Source organism: Ascaphus truei, chromosome 5, assembly GCF_040206685.1.
Source record: "Ascaphus truei isolate aAscTru1 chromosome 5, aAscTru1.hap1, whole genome shotgun sequence".
Taxonomy (NCBI): Eukaryota; Metazoa; Chordata; class Amphibia; order Anura; family Ascaphidae; genus Ascaphus; species Ascaphus truei.
In genome coordinates, this window is record NC_134487.1 from 293886331 (window position 1) to 293905589 (window position 19259).

The 19259-nt window shown below is 47.0% G+C and overlaps 1 protein-coding gene across 2 annotated transcripts in view; it reads left to right on the forward strand.

Annotated features, from left to right (window-relative positions):
• Nucleotides 1-19259, forward strand: part of WNT7B (Wnt family member 7B) — a 111691-nt gene that overhangs the window by 46242 nt on the left and 46190 nt on the right. For both annotated transcript variants that reach the window (XM_075602740.1, XM_075602739.1), the window contains exon 2: nucleotides 6826-7052. In XM_075602740.1, coding sequence (XP_075458855.1) covers nucleotides 6826-7052 — 227 coding nt within the window. The remainder of the gene's footprint in view (nucleotides 1-6825; nucleotides 7053-19259) is intronic.

Here is a 19259-nt window from a genome sequence, read left to right on the forward strand (position 1 = left end):
GGATCTTTATCCGTAGAGCAAAGAAGCTGAAGGGAGTGTCTATAATGTTATTATAAAACCTCACTTCAACATTGGGCAAGGGGTTTCAGGCAGGGTTGCCACCTTCTATTGAAGGCTAACTCGGAGACTTTTTACGATACATTTTTGTACATTTATTTATTTTATATATGTGTAGCCCCGGTCTAATTTCAGCCCCAGAGACCCCCCTTTTAGCGTGCCGAGTGATCGCGGGTGCCGCCGGAGGCAGCGACGGACCCGCCGGCACGGCACGAAGGTGGGGCCGGAGCACGGGGCGCTCCGAGTCCCCGGAGTCTCGGCGGCGTACCCGGCTAGCGGGGGCCGCCATGACAGGTTGCGCGAGCGTGCGCGTTAGTCACGCATGCGCAGTAAGGTGCGGGGGTTGCGGCGGCCATTAGGGACTCGCGCATGCGCAGGGCAAGTGCGCGCGAGGCCCCAATGTTGTAGAAGCCTCCACGGGACTACAAGTCCCATGAGGCATAGGGAGGCAGGCACCAGGTGCCTCATAGTAGCCAATGAGGGCCCAGGATTCCCAGACAGGGGAATTGATACATTTTGCGGGCTTAGGGCAATGGCAGTTGGAGCTGGGAGCAGGAAGGGGGAGGAAGGGTGTAGGGAACAAGTGGCTCCTGCACCAGGTAAAGTTATCCCCAGGCCCCAGGCAGGCCCCAATCCCCACCAGGGTAGTGGGTAGGTACTGAGGGATGGCCCCTAGGTTAGGGACCCTGCCCTTAGGTGTGGGTGAGTGTGCAAGCTTGTCAGTGTCATGGCTGTCAGTGCTGTGAGCGCTGACAAGAAGGTACGGTGTTTGTGGGCAGTGTAGCTGCAGGTACCAGGTTGGTTGCAGTGCGTTTGCTGCAGGTACGCTGTGAGTGCAGTGGGTTGCTGCAGGTTAGGGAGAAGCTAGTGAGAAGGGATCCGGGAGGTGAAGGGAGAGGTAGTGTGGGTACAGGGGGTCAGGGACCCGCCTGCATAGGACAGTTATACCCCGCTGGCCCTAGGAGTATTCCCTGAAGTCACCATAGGTTGCTATGTGGCAGGGACGGCCTATAGTGGTAGCGAGCATCACCCCTTACTGAGTAGACAGCTAGGGACGAAGGTGCAGAGTTGCGGTTGCGGCGAGTCGTTTGGAACCAGACGGCTGGACATTGAGACCCAGGAGGCAGGCCGCTGATTCTTCTGACCCTTTGTGAAGTTGTTGCCGGTCACCGCCGTGACCGGAAGGTATTATAACATCAAGTGCACCAACACCGGTCACCAGGCGCTGATCCCGCCTTAGGCGTAACTCTTTAGGGACACTGAGCGAGTGGCTAAAGAACTGAGCCTATACCAATAGTACTATACATGGACACGGTGTGTGGGGCACGCGGTGAGGGGACGGAGACGTTACTCCTGATGAGTGGGTGAGCCACAAAGTTTATACCGTTAGAGTATAAGTGTATATGTTGTGTTATTGCTACTGTGCATTATTATAGTAAAACCAGTTACAATCATAAGGTGTTGTATGTTTCTTGCCCAGGGGAATCTTACATCACGGGGATCCTGGGTAAGTGGAGGCGCTGCCCTAAGTAAGTGTATAAGTGTTACCCCAGGCTCCCAGCTAGCGTAGGCTCAGATCTCCTGGAGCCACAGGTTGTGTACAGTGACCAGTAGTCTCTTTGGGAAGCGTCAGAAAAAGGGCTACATATGTATTTATCGTTCCGGCGGCATCCTCTCTCCCCTGGTATCTTCTCTCGCCCCGGACCTCCTCTCTCCCCCCGGCATCCTCTCTCGCCCCAGGCCTCCTCTCTCCCCCCCGGGCATCCTCTCTACCTCCGGGCGTCCTCTCTCCCCCCGGGCATCCTCTCTCCCTCCGGGCATCCTCTCTCTCCCCGGGCATCCTCTCTCCCTCCGGGCATCCTCTCTCCCTCTGGGCGTCCTCTCTCCCCCCAGGCGTCCTCTCTCTCCCCGGGAACCTCTCTCCCCCGGGCATCCTCTCTCCCCCCGGGCATCCTCTCTCCCTCCGGGCATCCTCTCTCCCTCCGGGCATCCTCGCATCCTCTCTCCCTCTGGGCGTCCTCTATCCCCCTGGGCATCCTCTCTCTCCCCGGGCATCCTCTCTCCCTCCGGGCATCCTCGCATCCTCTCTCCCTCTGGGCGTCCTCTCTCCTTCCGGGCATCCTCTCTCCCTCCGGGCATCCTCTCTCCCTCCGGGCATCCTCTCTCCCCCCGGGCATCCTCTCTCCCTCTGGGCATCCTCTCTCCCTCCGGGCATCCTCTCTCCCTCCGGGCATCCTCTCTCCCTCCGGGCATCCTCTCTCCCTCCGGGCATCCTCTCTCCCTCCGGGGGTCCTCTCTCCCTCCGGGCATCCTCTCTCCCTCCGGGCATCCTCTCTCCCTCCGGGCATCCTCTTTCCCTCTGGGCATCCCCCTCTCTCCCTCCGGGCATCCCCCTCTCTCCCTCAGGGCATCCCCTCTCTCCCTCCGGGCATCCTCTCTCCCTCCGGGCGTCCTCTCTCCCTCCGGGCGTCCTCTATCCCTCCGGGGGTCCTCTCTCCCTCCGGGCATCCTCTCTCCCTCCGGGCATCCTCTCTCCCCTGGGCGTCCTCTCTCCCTCCGGGGGTCCTCTCTCCCTCCGGGCATCCTCTCTCCATCCGGGCATCCTCTCTCCCTCCGGGCATCCTCTCTCCCTCTGGGCATCCTCTCTCCCTCTGGGCATCCTCTCTCCCTCTGGGCATCCTCTCTGCCTCTGGGCATCCTCTCTGCCTCCGGGCATCCTCTCTCCCCCGGGCATCCTCTCTCCCTCCGGGCGTCCTCTCTCCCTCTGGGCGTCCTCTCTCCCCCCGGGCATCCTCTCTCCCTCCGGGCATCCTCTCTCCCCCCCGGGCATCTTCTCTCCCCCCCGGGCATCCTCTCTCCCCCCGGGCATCCTCTCTCCCTCCGGGCATCCTCTCTCCCCCCCGGGCATCCTCTCTCCCTCCGGGCATCCTCTCTCCCTCCGGGCGTCCTCTCTCCCCCCGGGCATCCTCTCTCCCTCCGGGCATCCTCTCTCCCCCCCGGGCATCCTCTCTCCCTCCGGGCATCCTCTCTCTCCCCCACCCCCGGCATCCCCTCTCTCCCTCCGGGCGTCCTCTCTCCCCCCGGGTGTCCTCTCTCCCTTGGGCAACCTCTCTCCCTCCGGGGGTCCTCTCTCCCCGGGCGTCCTCTCTCCCCCTGGGCGTCCTCTCTTCCTCCTGGCGCCCTCTCTCCCTCTGGGCTTCCTCTCTCCCTCCGGGCATCCTCTCTCCCTCTGGGCATCCTCTCTCCCCCCGGGCGTCCTCTCTCCCTCCTGGCGCCCTATCTCCCCCCGGGCGTCCTCTCTTCCCCCGGGCGTCCTCTCTGCCCCTGGCATCCTCTCCCCCCCCTCCCCCGGCATCCTCTCTCTCCCCCACCCCCAGCATCCCCTCTCTCCCTCTGGGCATTCACTATCCCCCCGGGAATCCTCTCTCCCCCCGGGCATCCTTTCTCCCCCGGGCATCCTCTCTCCCCCCGGGCGTCCTCTCTCCCCCCGGGCATTCACTCTCCCCCCGGGAATCCTCTCTCCCCCCAGGCATCCTCTCTCCCCCCGGGCATCCTCTCTCCCCCCGGGCGTCCTCTCTCCCCCCTGGCGTCCTCTCTCCCCCGGGCGTCCTCTCTCCCCCCGGCATGCTCTCTCCCCCTGGCATGCTCTCTCCCCCCGGCATCCTCCTCTCTCCCCCCGGGCATCCTCTCTCCCCCCGGCATCCTCTCTTCCCCCAGCATCCTCTCTCCCTCAGCATCCTCTCTCCCTGCAAGGTGCAGTTAGCATGGCTCAGCGATTTCAAGTGGCGCGCATTGCCATGACAGCGTGATGTCACGCGGCATCATGTTGCCATGACAACAGGATGCCTTATGGCGCCGAGGCGTCATGTGACGCCCCGTTGTCTTGACAATGGGGCTTCACGTCATGTTGTGACATCACGTGGCATCCTGTTGCCATGGCAACGCGGCACCATTTGACATCGCGCAGCCATGCTGACGGGATTTGTAGAGGGAGATGCCTGGAGAGATGCTGCTGCCAGAACTGCCCCAAATGTATGTGAGGGAGGCGATTCTATTGCTTTCTTTTTTGCACTGGGTTAGCAGAGGGGAGACTTTAGGAAATATCCCCCTATGTGCTGCATTTCGGAAAGCCCTCAGCCATTTAACATAATTGCTCGCCATTGTTTACGGTTGTTTCCTTTTGTCAGTAGATTTCAGCTGGAGTATTGTGCGATTCTCAATGAAATGTATAGGACATTGTATGGTGCTGTATAGGACATTGTATGGTGCTGTATAGGACATTGTATGGTACTGTATAGGACATTGTATGGTGCTGTATAGGACATTGTATGGTGCTGTATAGGACATTGTATGGTGCTGTATAGGACATTGTATGGTGCTGTATAGGACATTGTATGGTGCTGTATAGGACATTGTATGGTAATGTATAGGACATTGTATGGTGCTGTATAGGACATTGTATGGTGCTGTATAGGACATTGTATGGTGCTGTATAGGACATTGTATGGTGCTGTATAGGACATTGTATGGTGCTGTATAGGACATTGTATGGTGCTGTATAGGACATTGTATGGTGCTGTATAGGACATTGTATGGTGCTGTATAGGACATTGTATGGTGCTGTATAGGACATTGTATGGTGCTGTATAGGACATTGTATGGTGCTGTATAGGACATTATATGGTGCTGTATAGGACATTGTATGGTGCTGTATAGGACATTGTATGGTGCTGTATAGGACATTGTATGGTGCTGTATAGGACATTGTATGGTGCTGTATAGGACATTGTATGGTGCTGTATAGGACATTGTATGGTGCTGTATAGGACATTGTATGGTGCTGAATAGGACATTGTATGGTGCTGTATAGGACATTGTATGGTGCTGTATAGGACATTGTATGGTGCTGTATAGGACATTGTATGGTAATGTATAGGACATTGTATGGTGCTGTATAGGACATTGTATGGTGCTGTATAGGACATTGTATGGTGCTGTATAGGACATTGTATGGTACTGTATAGGACATTGTATAGTACTGTATAGGACATTGTATGGTGCTCTATAGGGCATTGTATGGTACTGTATAGGACATTGTATGGTGCTGTATAGGACATTGTATGGTGCTGTATAGGACATTGTATGGTAATGTATAGGACATTGTATGGTACTGTATAGGACATTGTATGGTACTGTATAGGACATTGTATGGTACTGTATAGGACATTGTATGGTACTGTATAGGACATTGTATGGTATTGTATAGGACATTGTATGGTATTGTATAGGACATTGTATGGTGCTGTATAGGACAATGTATGGTGCTGTATAGGACATTGTGTGGTGCTGTATAGGACATTGTATAGTGCTGTATAAGACATTGTATGGTACTGTATAGGACATTGTATAGTGATGTATGACATTGTATGGTGCTGTATAAGACATTGTATGGTACTGTATAAGACATTGTATGGTGCTGTATAAGACAATGTATGGTACTGTATAGGACATTGTATAGTGATGTATGACATTGTATGGTGCTGTATAAGACATTGTATGGTACTGTATAGGACATTGTATGGTGCTGTATAAGACATTGTATGGTACTGTATAAGACATTGTAGGGTACTGTATAGGAAATTGTTTGAGTGTTTATGGGACATATATCAATATTTGGTTTGGTATTATTCTAGGGTAGAAAAATTGCTCTTTGTATTAAAGCTCATATTGCTTCCAATGTTTTTTTTTAACATCTTGTGCAGTTTTCTGCCCCAGAATAGCACACGACACGCTGAACATCCATAAGGATTTCATTTCATAGCCGTAAAGGAGGGAATTATGCATAACATTGCTGAAACTAAAATGATAAGACTCTGCTAATCCAGGGGTGGGAAACTCCAGTCCTAAAGGACCACCAACAGGTCAGGTTTTCACTGCTTTATGGACAGAATAGTCCATACTGGACATGTATAATGCTCACATTGAGATATTCCCCTCCACATAAGCGCGGGTCACTGCCTGTGCAGCCATTCACATGTATTACTGATGTCATTAGGATGTAGCAGATGTAAAGTGAAGAGGACGGCAGCGGACGCAGACGAAAATCAACAATACATTTTTGCATGAAAGGCTCATCATTGCACAGAATAATAACAGAGACAAGCTACAGGCGGCAAGGCTGCGTTAAGGTTACTGGTTTTTTTTTACCTTGTGTATTGCCTCAACCAGAGGGCACACTCATCTTCTAAAAAGCTTGTGAGTGCACAAATAAAAAAAAAACGGTATCACAGGCCACTTAAGCCCTCACTTATTCCACGTGCAAAGCCTTAAATGGGAGTCATGCGGATGTTACAGGTAACAGCTTGTAAAAGCCATGCAAGCTTAAGGTTCAAGGTGAACTAGTCTTTAAATTAGGGTTCCCTGTATTCAGCGCACGAGAGCAACAAACAGACCGGGGTTTTCAGGGCAACACGTGCCTCAACCAGTTACCTCGGTGAAAATGAGAGCTCAGTTAATTGGTTAATTAAGGAACAGTTCACAAAACTGGGCCCCTCTGGCAGCGAAAGGGGAATTATAAATAGCTAAAGGTGCTATACAATAATAATAATAATAAAAGAGTTTGAATGCTTGTGAAATCCATGCTTTATTTGAATCTCATGATGTATATGGCTGCACCCCGATGTATATGGTGTTGCAGCGGTAGGTTGAAGGCAGGTTGCACAAACATCTCCTGTTGCACCTCTGATAGCTCCTTTTGATTTCTTCTAGAGCTTTGTCATCCGTGGTGGCTCTGGGAGCAAATATAATCTGCAACAAAATACCGGGGTTGGCGCCGCGGCAAAGAGCGATCTGCCAGAGCCGCCCCGATGCCATCATAGTTATTGGAGAGGGGGCACAGATGGGGATCAATGAATGCCAGTATCAGTTCCGGTACGGGAGGTGGAATTGCTCGGCGCTTGGAGAAAGGACAGTCTTCGGGCAAGAGCTTCGAGTAGGTAAGCAGTTCCTTGTTCGAATGGCTGATGTGTTTGTTAAGGAGATGCCCTTTCTTCCTAATATTCAGGCATTGAAGTCAATGATCCTAGAACAGAGATTCTCCAAACCTCTTTTTGGAGCCCTGATCAGATCCAGGCCAGATTTTTTTTGAGGGGGGAGAGGCCAACCGATATTCTATTTATATGCAAAAGAGGTGCATCAACCTGCATTGTTTATACCTTATGCCTGGAGTGGGTGGTGGTCTCAAAGAAAATGTTGAAGAACCCTAGGCAAGTTTCTACTGTAAGTGAAGGATTGTATATTATGTGGAAATTGTGGTTTTTAGGACTTAGGCTTTTTTTTTTGCTGAAGATAATAAACAGATACGTCAACCCCCCAAGTACTCATTACAAATATTGGATAGGGGGGTTACATGTGCGAGCGCTTTCTCTTTCTCGGAAAGCCAATAAAACGTTTGTACGAGAAGTGAAACTCTCCGAACGGCCCCCTCATTCATTCGCGTGGGATTAAGATAAAAAACATATCACTGGGAACATTTCACCATGCCTTAGAAGATAATACGGACATTTGCCAGATTTGGGCAATATTTTGATAATTTCCATCTGAGCTGGGGGCTGAATGATTATTACTCGGATACAAAGTTCCCAACTGTGTGTCATGCTTTAAATAAGCTTTGGAAACACAAAGAACCACAGAAATAACAATGTCTGCATTTATGTACTTAAGATAAGACTAAAAAAATAGCCTGTGGACCTCCACTGCACTCAGAAGCCCATCAAAGGCATCATATTAATGCACTGGATAATATGTAGACTTTTTATGATGCAAGAGAATGTGTCCTATTGACAATTTAGGCCTTAGGTTATATAAAGAGCTCTTACATTGTCTCTGCAAAGCACCAGTGATTCATATGGCAAAGTAATGCATCCGAGTGGATGTTTGTGTTAAGGTTTTTTCCATGTAAACCTTCAGTAGCAATATCTCAGTTGAGTTCACGGCCCTTACCGGTGAAACGAGCGCACATGGATATGAAATATTAAGCTTTTATTCATTGCTTGTTATGGCATTTAAATCTCTTGTTTTGGTACCATAATTAGAAGATATAAATTGAAATTATCTCTTTAAAACTGTACTACAGATTAGCTGGGTTAAAAATCTATATAGATATATATGCACATACAAGTGCAAATACAAGTTTGAAGGAATTCGAAGTGTCTGGAGTGACTTCTTGCCCATTTCCCAATACAAACTCCCTGTACTGAGTGATGGAGGCCCCTCCCTAGCATCGCGAGGTGATCGTGAGGTGATTTTCAACAGGGAGGAGGTACGAGGTGATTCGTGCTCGGCGGAACACCGTAGCTGAGCTGGTGCACCAGCCGCCTGACGTGCCTGTGGCGTACCGACGTAAACGAGCAGTGGAAAGTCTCTGCTGCAGTGAGGTGATTGCATTCGCCTCTCCAGGTTTGGAAAGACGTCAGGTCAAAAAGATGCCAGATCGGAAAGATGCCGGTGAAAGAGTGGGCGACTTGGCGATAGAGCCGAGGCGCTGAAACGCAGAATACCATCGGCAGAGTGGACGAGCTACACAGTAATATCAGCGTGATGGTCCCAACACTACTGGGAATCAGGAGCAGTCTACAACCGAGGTGACAACTAATTTCCCTCCCAGCCAAGGCTACAGATACCGGCTTTACTTTCTCTTTTTGGGACACTAAGCAAAAGGTATTTAATCAGTGGGCTTTACTACAGAGACACTCTGAAGATACAAGACCAATTCCTGTACAACTCTACACTTTTTATTGCTTGCTACATTATAAGCTTTTACTAACTTTCTCTACATTACATTGTTTCAAGTTCCAGTGATAATGAGACTTTCTAGTGCATACATACAGTCATTCAGGACATTATACGATCTACTATCAACAGCTAGTATCAGTCCCTTATACATAAGGTTCCTTACAATATTGGACCCTGTCATGTTTCTGCGCCAAAGGCTACACTCTATAAACATCTTCAGCCATTGTCGATCCACTGCTGGAAGAAGCCTCCCCAATTCCCCAATAATCTTCCAGGTACTGCGGTTGCAGTCTCTCTTCTCCATGTTTCTCCAACAAATTTTCTGATATCGTCCTCCCATCTTACATTTGGACATCGTTTTGGTCTTTTAATTTTCCTTGGAATTCAGTTGAGTACATCTTTGTCCAACAATGATAATTTATTCTTGCTATATGCCCGGCCCACTGCCATTTTTAACTTCTTCACTCTTGTGATGAATACCTTTGTTTGTTTTGAAACCAATTAATTGTTTTTCCTGCCTCTTTGGGTAATACCCAGCATGCATCTCTCCATACTTCTTTGAGTTGGCCGAAGCTTCTGAATTATCTTCGCATTTAGGGTCCAAATTTCACATCCATACAGGAGCACAGACAGAATACACTGATCGAGAACTTTCCTCTTGAGGCTCACTTGTAAGATTGTCTTGTGTCTTCCAAATGCCTCCATCCCATCTTCATTCTCCTATTGATTTCATTGATAAAGTTCCCATCCATTGTTACTTGCCAGTCAAGGTAGACATAGTCTTCAACTTCCTCTAGTTCTTTTCCGTTTATTTTGATCTTAAGAGTTGACACATTTGTTGAACATCACTTGATCTTGCCGAGTCCTCAGGTTTGTTGCTAGAGGTCTACTGGACTTGTGGCAAAAATAACAATGTTGACTGCAGAAAATCCATTGATTTTGATTCCTTTTTCTTCTCAATCTAATGTCTTGAAAAATTATTCAAGTGTTGCTGTGAAGAGCTTTGGTGACATGGTGTCTTCTTGTTGCACTCCCTTGCTGATTCTTATCTTGCATATCCTTAACTTGCTGTAATCTAATGGTTGATTTGACATTCTCGTAAATGTTTTCTAATATCAATGCACACTTCTGTAACACTTTGTCTTCCTAATGCTTTTAGAACCGCAGAGGTGTCGATAGAATCAAATGCTTTTTTTGTCATCTACGAATCCTAAACTGAGTAATCGTATTCATTAATTCTGGAACTCGGACGTGGTCCATTGTGTTGTATCCACTGCAAAATCCTACTTGTTCTCTAGCCTGGGCGAAGTTCAGGGTCTGTTGCAGCCGATTAGTGAGTATCATCATATCTTGTAAATGATTGGAAGTCGACTGATTGGTTTGTAGTTCTTGAGGTCTTCCTTGTCTCCTTTCTTGTGGAGGAGGATAACTATGGCATTACTCTATTCTTCTGGAATTCTACTGCTCATCAAGCAGCATGTTACGAGTTTTACAAGGATTTTCTCTACTTCTACCCCATATTCTTTCAAGATTTCAGTAATTCCCTCTTCCTTGGAGCCATCACATTCTTCTGGGATTTTACTACTTTTGCCACTTCTTCTGGAAGGACACATGGTACATCATTGGTGGTTTCTTCTCGCTCTTCCTCTGCTGGATTATGCCCTGTGTTATCTGTGTTCTCATCTCATACAATTTAATGTAGAAGTCCTCAAATCTCTTTATGATAAGTGCACGGACTTTCATTGTTGATCCATCGTCTTGTATGAGTTCAATAATTTGCTTCTTCCCAATCGTAAGTCTCTGCTTCATCTTCTTTAAACTTTTGTTATGCTCAATAGTCTTCTTGACCATATCACCCATAGAGTGAGTGTGAGAGCGTGTGAGTGTGAAGCGTGTGAGTGTGTGAGTGTGTGAGTGTGAGAGAGTGTGAGTGCAAAAGAGTGAGTGCAAAAGAGTGTAAGTGTGAGAGAGAGTGCATGTGAGAGAGTGAGTATGAGAGAGAGTGAGTGTGAGAGAGTGAGTGTGAGAGAGTGAGTATGAGAGAGAGTGATTGTGAGAGTGAGTGTCAGAGAGAGTGAGTGTGAGAGTGTGAGCGTGAGCGTGTGAGCGTGAGAGAGTGAGTACTTTGGATCTGGCACTTTAACCTTTTGGGTGCCATTATGCTGCTTTTTTCTGCCTCTCTGCTAGCCTCAGATGAATGTAAAACAGGACTACCTTTTCTCCTCTGTATTAAGAGGGATGAGATATAGGGGCTCATGTTATCACTGTACTAATGATCATATGACTCTAGACTAGAGCAAAGATGTCGGGGGCACTGTGTGTCATTAGAAAGATTGACACAGAAAGGGTTAAAGCCTCAATCCCCATGTTTCTGTATATATGTATTATTTTGATATAACTTGAACCCGGAGCTCATCTGCAGTCGTCCAACCTTCAGGTACCCCCCAACCGTCCAACCTTCAGGGATCCCCCAACTTTCCAACCTTCAGGGACCCCCCAACCATCCAACCTTCAGGGACCCCCCAAGTTCCTGAGCTATTTGAGGTTTAATTGTGCCAGTTTGTAACATGGAAAGAAATGACAAATATGGCGGTGGAGTCACCAACAGAGAGCTGCACCATGAACTCTCGATGACATCGTGACGTTCTATTGGCTACTCGAGTGAGGCTGTCCCCGGCAGCCATTTTTGCCCATGTAAAAATCTCCTAAAATCTCAGGAACTGGGAGTGCCCCGACGTCAGGAGACCACGGATCGACCCTGGTTCTGGTATTAAAAAACAAAATACCAAAAAAGTAATGAGCAGCGTGGTCTTCTGCTCTAGGGACCAGTGACCTATTTTGATTGTTGTTAGAAATATGTGTGAGGGTATATTTTACTGTACTGTACTTGGATGGCATTCAGCTTACATGCTCCCCAGCTCGTATGAAATGTGTACGGCCTTCCACAACCCCATATCTCTCCTGAGTATAGGTCTAAGCCAGGGGTGCTCAGCTGCAGTCCTCAAGACCCCTCCAACATGTCAGGTTTTAAGGATATCCCAGCTTCAGCACAGGTGGCTCAATCAGAGGCCACCTGTGCGGAAGCAGGGACAGATTGAGCCACCTGTGCTGAAGCTGGGATATCCTTAAAACCTGACCTGTTGTGGGGGGGGGGGGGGGGAGGAGGGGGGTCTTGAGGACTGGAGTTGAGAACCCCTGGTCTAAGGGGATAACACATTAAACTCAGATAGTGCCAATCAAGGACAATGGCGCCCGGAAACTCCCACTGACTTTAATAAGAGTGTCCATGCGATAGCGCCCCAGCCTGTCACAGTTTCATAAATATCCCACTAAGGATAAAGGCAATATCAGTAAGTGTTCCACGTAGGTGTGGCAGGGTAATTTAGGATCAAGGTGTTTGAACAGGTGAGATCTGTCGGGAAAACTAGTCCTGGTATTACTTTGGTTCAGTGGAAGCGAAACATGTTGGGATTTCTGTGAGATTACACATAGAAAAGGAATAAAGTGATGGAACATCAAAGTGAAGATCAAAGGGCTCATCTCCTAAGTGCTATAACTGCAATCCCCTGTAATTTCCACCCTTACCAGTGCACAACTGTCTCTGCTTTATTTAACCGCTTTTGTACCCAGAGATGTGTGCAATTTATTGCAGAAAGTAATATCTCCAATATTATATCTGGTATTTCATTTGGCATAGCATGGGCATACAATATCTTTGTTTATTTAATACCGTGGGGGGTTATTTATCACTCGGGGGCTGAACTTGGGCATAATTGTTGCAACATGCTCCAGATTTAAGAACAATACAAGCGCAGATAACACATCAAAGTACATTGATGTATTGCTATTGAGGGAAATGTGGTATATTGTTTAAAACAGACAATTATGCATAGTGGAGGTAAATCTTTTCCTCCCTGTTCTGGGTTGGCATTGATGAAGCAAGAATAGTTCATCGCTCTGTGAATAGTGACAGGACCCTGTAAAAACAGTAATAAAATAAAGCATGCTAAGTATGTTAAGCTTAGGGGTTTTAGCATAGTGGGTCCTTTTGTTATTAATGCCAAAAAAGATAATGCATTGCCCATTTGCTGTTCCGTACATAGGAGAGTCCCTTACGGGCATATAAAAATAGAAATATCAGGTAACTGATACAGTCAAATCATTATTTATTTTTAATGTTATAACTTCTCTTTTAATCTTTTTAATCCAGTAATTAGGTTACAGTAGGTTATGGCTACAAAGACACTGTTCATTGCCAGTAAGAGAGCTGCAATGTGCGGAAAGGGTTAATGCGATAGGCAAGCGCAGGGTTACAGTAGCAAATGGGAAACAATGCCTTTTTTTGGGGGATGTAGAACATTTTTTTTTAAAGGAAATGTCGAATATTTTCTTTGTGGCTCTGAATAATAGGAGGCGAAAACTCCTTGGAATGCCACATGCAGCAACAGAGAGATCTGGGACATTATATTACTCTATTGCTATTCCTGGGAGAGACAGGGGGGGGGCACAGATTGCACTGTAGGTCCCTAGAAATGTGCAAATCCAGTGTGGGTCCCGTGGCAAAGGTGTTTCCTGGAACCCCAGCTTTGTTGGACTTAACCCAGGAGTAGCGAACTCCGGACCTCCAGAGCAACCAGCAGGTCTGGTTTTCAGGATATCCCTGCTTCAGCACAGGTGGCTCAATCAGTGGCTCAGTCTTCGACTGAGCCACTGATTGAGCCACCTGTGCTGAAGCAGGGATATCCTGAAAACCGGACCTGCTGGTAGCTCTGGAGGACAGGAGTTGGTCACCCCTGACTTACACATTTTCCCAATTAGAAGTTCCCCTGTTACAGAGAGGCGTATATTTATGGTTGATAAGTAGGGATGAGCGATCCTGTCAAAATCCGATAAAGATTTTTCCGGCTTCTCAGACCAAATCCGATCGGCGCGCTGAAATCCGAAGTCGGATTTCATCCACTTGAGCCCACTCAGATTGTTTAAAATCCGACCGCGCGTCACGGATCCTCGGATTGTAACACGATTTACATCCTCCTCCCCTTATTATAATTCCGTCTCACGGATTCTCGGACTGTAACACGATTTACATCCTCCTCCTCACCTTATTATAATTCCGCCTCACGGATTGTAACACGATTTACATCCTCCTCCTCTTATTATAATTCCGTCTCACGGATTGTAACACGATTTACATCCTCCTCCTCCCCTTATTATAATTCCGTCTCACGGATTGTAACACGATTTACATCCTCCTCCTCTTATTATAATTCCGTCTCACGGATTGTAACACGATTTACATCCTCCTCCTCCCCTTATTATAATTCCGTCTCACGGATTGTAACACGATTTACATCCTCCTCCCCTTATTATAATTCCGTCTCACGGATTCTCGGATAACACGATTTACATCCTCCTCCCCTTATTATAATTCCGTCTCACGGATTCTCGGTTTGTAACACGATTTACATCCTCCTCCTCCCCTTATTATAATTCCGTCTCACAGATTGTAACATGATTTACATCCTCCTCCTCCCCTTATTATAATTCCGTCTCACGGATTCTCGGATAACACGATTTACATCCTCCTCCCCTTATTATAATTCGTCTCACGGATTGTAACACGATTTACAACCTCCTCCTCCCCTTATTATAATTCCGTCTCACGGATTCTCAGATTGTAACACGATTTACATCCTCCTCCTCCCCTTATTATAATTCCGTCTCACAGATTCTCGGACTGTAACACGATTTACATCCTCCTCCTCCCCTTATTATAATTCCGTCTCACGGATTCTCGGATTGTAGCACGATTTATATCCTCCCCCTGCCCTTATTATAATTCCGTCTCACGGATTTTCGGATAACACGATTTATATCCTCCTCCCCTTATTATAATTCCTTCTCAAGAATTCTCTGATTGTAACACGCTTTACCTCCTCCTCCCCTTATTATAATTCCGTCTCACGGATTCTCGGATAACACGATTTACATCCTCCTCCCCTTATTATAATTCCGTCTCACGGATTCTCGGTTTGTAACACGATTTACATCCTCCTCCTCCCCTTATTATAATTCCGTCTCACGGATTGTAACACGATTTACATCCTCCTCTTATTATAATTCCGTCTCACGGATTCTCGGATAACACGATTTACATCCTCCTCCCCTTATTATAATTCGTCTCACGGATTGTAACACGATTTACATCCTCCTCCTCCCCTTATTATAATTCCGTCTCACAGATTCTCGGACTGTAACACGATTTACATCCTACTCCTCCCCTTATTATAATTCCATCTCACGGATTCTCGGATTGTAACACGATTTATATCCTCCCCCTCCCCTTATTATAATTCCGTCTCACGGATTTTCGGATAACACGATTTACCTCCTCCTCCCCTTATTATAATTCCGTCTCACGGATTCTCGGATAACACGATTTACATCCTCCTCCTCCCCTTATTATAATTCTGTCTCACCGATTCTCGGTTTGTAACACGATTTACATCCTCCCCTTATTATAATTCCGTCTCACGGATTCTCGGATTGTGACACGATTTACATCCTCCTCCCCTTATTATAATTCCGTCTCACGGATTCTCGGTTTGTAACACGATTTACATCCTCCCCTTATTATAATTCCGTCTCACGGATTCTCGGTTTGTAACACGATTTACATCCTCCCCTTATTATAATTCTGTCTCACGGATTCTCGGATAACACGATTTACATCCTCCTCCCCTTATTATAATTCGTCTCACGGATTGTAACACGATTTACATCCTCCTCCTCCCCTTATTATAATTCCGTCTCACAGATTCTCGGACTGTAACACGATTTACATCCTCCTCCTCCCCTTATTATAATTCCGTCTCACGGATTCTCGGTTTGTAACACGATTTACATCCTCCTCCTCCCCTTATTATAATTCCGTCTCACAGATTCTCGGACTGTAACACGATTTACATCCTCCTCCTCCCCTTATTATAATTCTGTCTCACGGATTCTCGGTTTGTAACACGATTTACATCGTCCCCTTAATATAATTCCGTCTCACGAATTCTCGGTTTGTAACACGATTTACATCCTCCCCTTATTATAATTCTGTCTCACGGATTCTCGGTTTGTAACACGATTTACATCCTCCTCCTCCCCTTATTATAATTCCGTCTCACGGATTCTCGGTTTGTAACACGATTTACATCCTCCTCCTCCCCTTATTATAATTCCGTCTCACGGATTCTCGGATTGTAGCACGATTTATATCCTCCTCCCCTTATTATAATTCCGTCTCACGGATTCTCGGATAACACGATTTACATCCTCCTCCCCTTATTATAATTCTGTCTCACCGATTCTCGGTTTGTAACACGATTTACATCCTCCCCTTATTATAATTCTGTCTCACGGATTCTCGGACTGTAACACGATTTACATCCTCCTCCTCCCCTTATTATAATTCCGTCTCACGGATTCTCGGTTTGTAACACGATTTACATCCTCCTCCGCCTCTTATTATAATTCTGTCTCACGGATTCTCGGTTTGTAACACGATTTACATCGTCCCCTTAATATAATTCCGTCTCACGAATTCTCGGTTTGTAACACGATTTACATCCTCCCCTTATTATAATTCTGTCTCACGGATTCTCGGTTTGTAACACGATTTACATCCTCCTCCTCCCCTTATTATAATTCCGTCTCACGGATTCTCGGTTTGTAACACGATTTACATCCTCCTCCTCCCCTTATTATAATTCTGTCTCACGGATTCTCGGTTTGTAACACGATTTACATCCTCCTCCTCCCCTTATTATAATTCTGTCTCACGGATTCTCGGTTTGTAACACGATTTACATCCTCCTCCTCCCCTTATTATAATTCCGTCTCACGGATTCTCGGTTTGTAACACGATTTACATCGTCCCCTTAATATAATTCCATCTCACGGATTCTCGGTTTGTAACACGATTTACATCCTCCTCCCCTTATTATAATTCTGTCTCACGGATTCTCGGTGTGTAACACGATTTACATCGTCCCCTTAATATAATTCCATCTCACGGATTCTCGGTGTGTAACACGATTTACATCCTCCTCTTCCCCTTGTTATAATTCCGTCTCACGGACTCGGATTCAGTTTGCAGGTTCGGATTTCAAATCCGTCAGTCTTACTTTCAGTAATAGAGGGGGGAATAAACAAATCAGTCCTTTTGAGTCTGATCCGCGGCTCAAAAGAACTCTGCATCTGCGGCGGATTCAAATTTAGGCGGAAAATTTGCATAAAAGTCTCTATTGATAAGTCAAACTCTTTAGACGTGTAGTCAATTTTAATAAAACCTCCCATTCTCCTTGGATTGATTATTAATTCATTTCCCTCTGCGGGTTCTGCATATCTCAGAAACCCTTGGTAGGCAGGACGCTAAAAAAACATTGATTGATTGGTGATTGATCGTTACTTATATAAATAATATAATGATCTATTATAAGCTATACTTTTTACACTAAGGCTACGGCCCCGGTCCTCCCTGCTGCACACGCGCCTGGCGGCATGGCGGCGCGTGCAGAGACTACAGCCGCGATCGGCGGTCTGTAGGGGAGAGCGTGGGGGGCGGGGCCATGATGGTGGGCGCAGCCATGGCAGGGCAGATCTGCCCTCTTAGCTGTGCGTTGACCGCGTCACGGCACGACAGAATTCTGGTCTTCCCTGCCAGCATACGCGTCACAGCACTTTGCACGCCCACACGCACACACACAGTCATTGGGGTGTGCCCCATACAGGGCTGTGCTGTGGTGTGTGCTGTGGTGTGTGGCGTGCACGCTGTAGCACGTGCCGCTTGACCAACGGGTCTCAGCCTAACACTATATAAGGGAACACTGAATAATTGCCAGGCTGTGCGGTATCACAACAATTTGGAAATAGCCTGCTTGATGCACATACACCTTTGTTTTTAGAATGTAAAACGCTGCCCTCTGAAGTGGGAACTCCAGTTGTATACTGATTCCGAGTGAGTTTTGGCAAGTTATTGAAACATTGTAAGTAGAGATGGGGGAATCTTTATGGGCAAATTTGGATCCGCAGCGGATTGGCCGGTTCCTGTGGTCCGCGGATCAATGTCAAAAAGGGCGATGCGCGTTTTGCGGATTATTTTTATTATTATTACCAAAACATTCGGCGGATTCCGCAGCCCGTGGACGGATTTGTAGAATAAACTCCGCAATCCGTCCATGGGTTGTATCCTATGGCGGATTTTGATGTATCCACGCGGATTGGAACCGCCCAAATCAGTTTGCGGATTTTACACCGGAAAACGGATTTTGGGGGGTAACGTCAACGAAAATCCGGGAAATGGAATTGGGCTTACTCGCCCATCTCTAATTGTAAACAAAGAAGGGTGGGGAGCTGTGATGGTCCTTTCTTCCTTGTAGTAACAATAGAGGGAGTAGGGGGTGTGATAACTTTTATTGGACCAACAAGTAGTTGAGATGTTACAAGGTTTCAACCCTCTCAGGGTCCTTCATCGATAACATTGTACAATCCTTTTGTATCCGTTTGTGTGTTTGGAATTGCCATCTCTCTCAAAAGTCTGGATCTACAGTCCCTAAACCAGGGGTGCGCAAACTGGGGGGGGCGCAATATTTTCATGGGGGGGGGGCGCGGCGGTTAAAGAGGCCCCTCGCCCTTCCCCAAGGCATTTAAATTAAATGCTGGGGGAGGCGTAAGGCCTCTATAAATGTCCCTTACCTGCTGCCAGCCGGGTCTTCTGTGACGCCTCGCCATGGCAACGCGGCATCAAATGACGCCTTGTGGTCACGTGCGCACCCCTACCCTAAACCTCTCAAAATACTTATGGAGAGATGGCCCTCCTTCTGCTCCAACTATAAGAAACAGCCTTTTTCTACGGTTAATTCAATTTGCTTATGGGTTTATTATAATGTTACTACTTGTAATCAACTACACAGAAAAACGTCCTGCCAGGTATTATTGTGTGTTATAGGGGCAGGTACTGCACAAAATCCGCACTTCAGGAATGACAATAGACAGCAAGTTAAGTGTATATTATGCTCTGGTTTTGTCATAAGTGATCATAAAGATGGATATTGGAGGTGTATAGAAATATTCATTATCACTACACAATACATCATGTTCTTTTTATAGCCTTGAGATGTAGCTTGGGATTGCCGTGTCAGTCATCTATGGATTTAGTTGTTTTGAGTCAGCAAAATGCTCCTGATTGAGTTAACTGGCGAAGAGCATGCTATAAAAATGCAGCTTTTGTGAGCAAGCCTAGCAGCGACTTGTTCATATAATTACATAATGAACTGTGAATGAAGGTGGCCAAAGAGAAGGCGTGTCAGCAGCCATGAAAACAAACTCATTTTATTTTACTGCCTACGATAATCTAATTG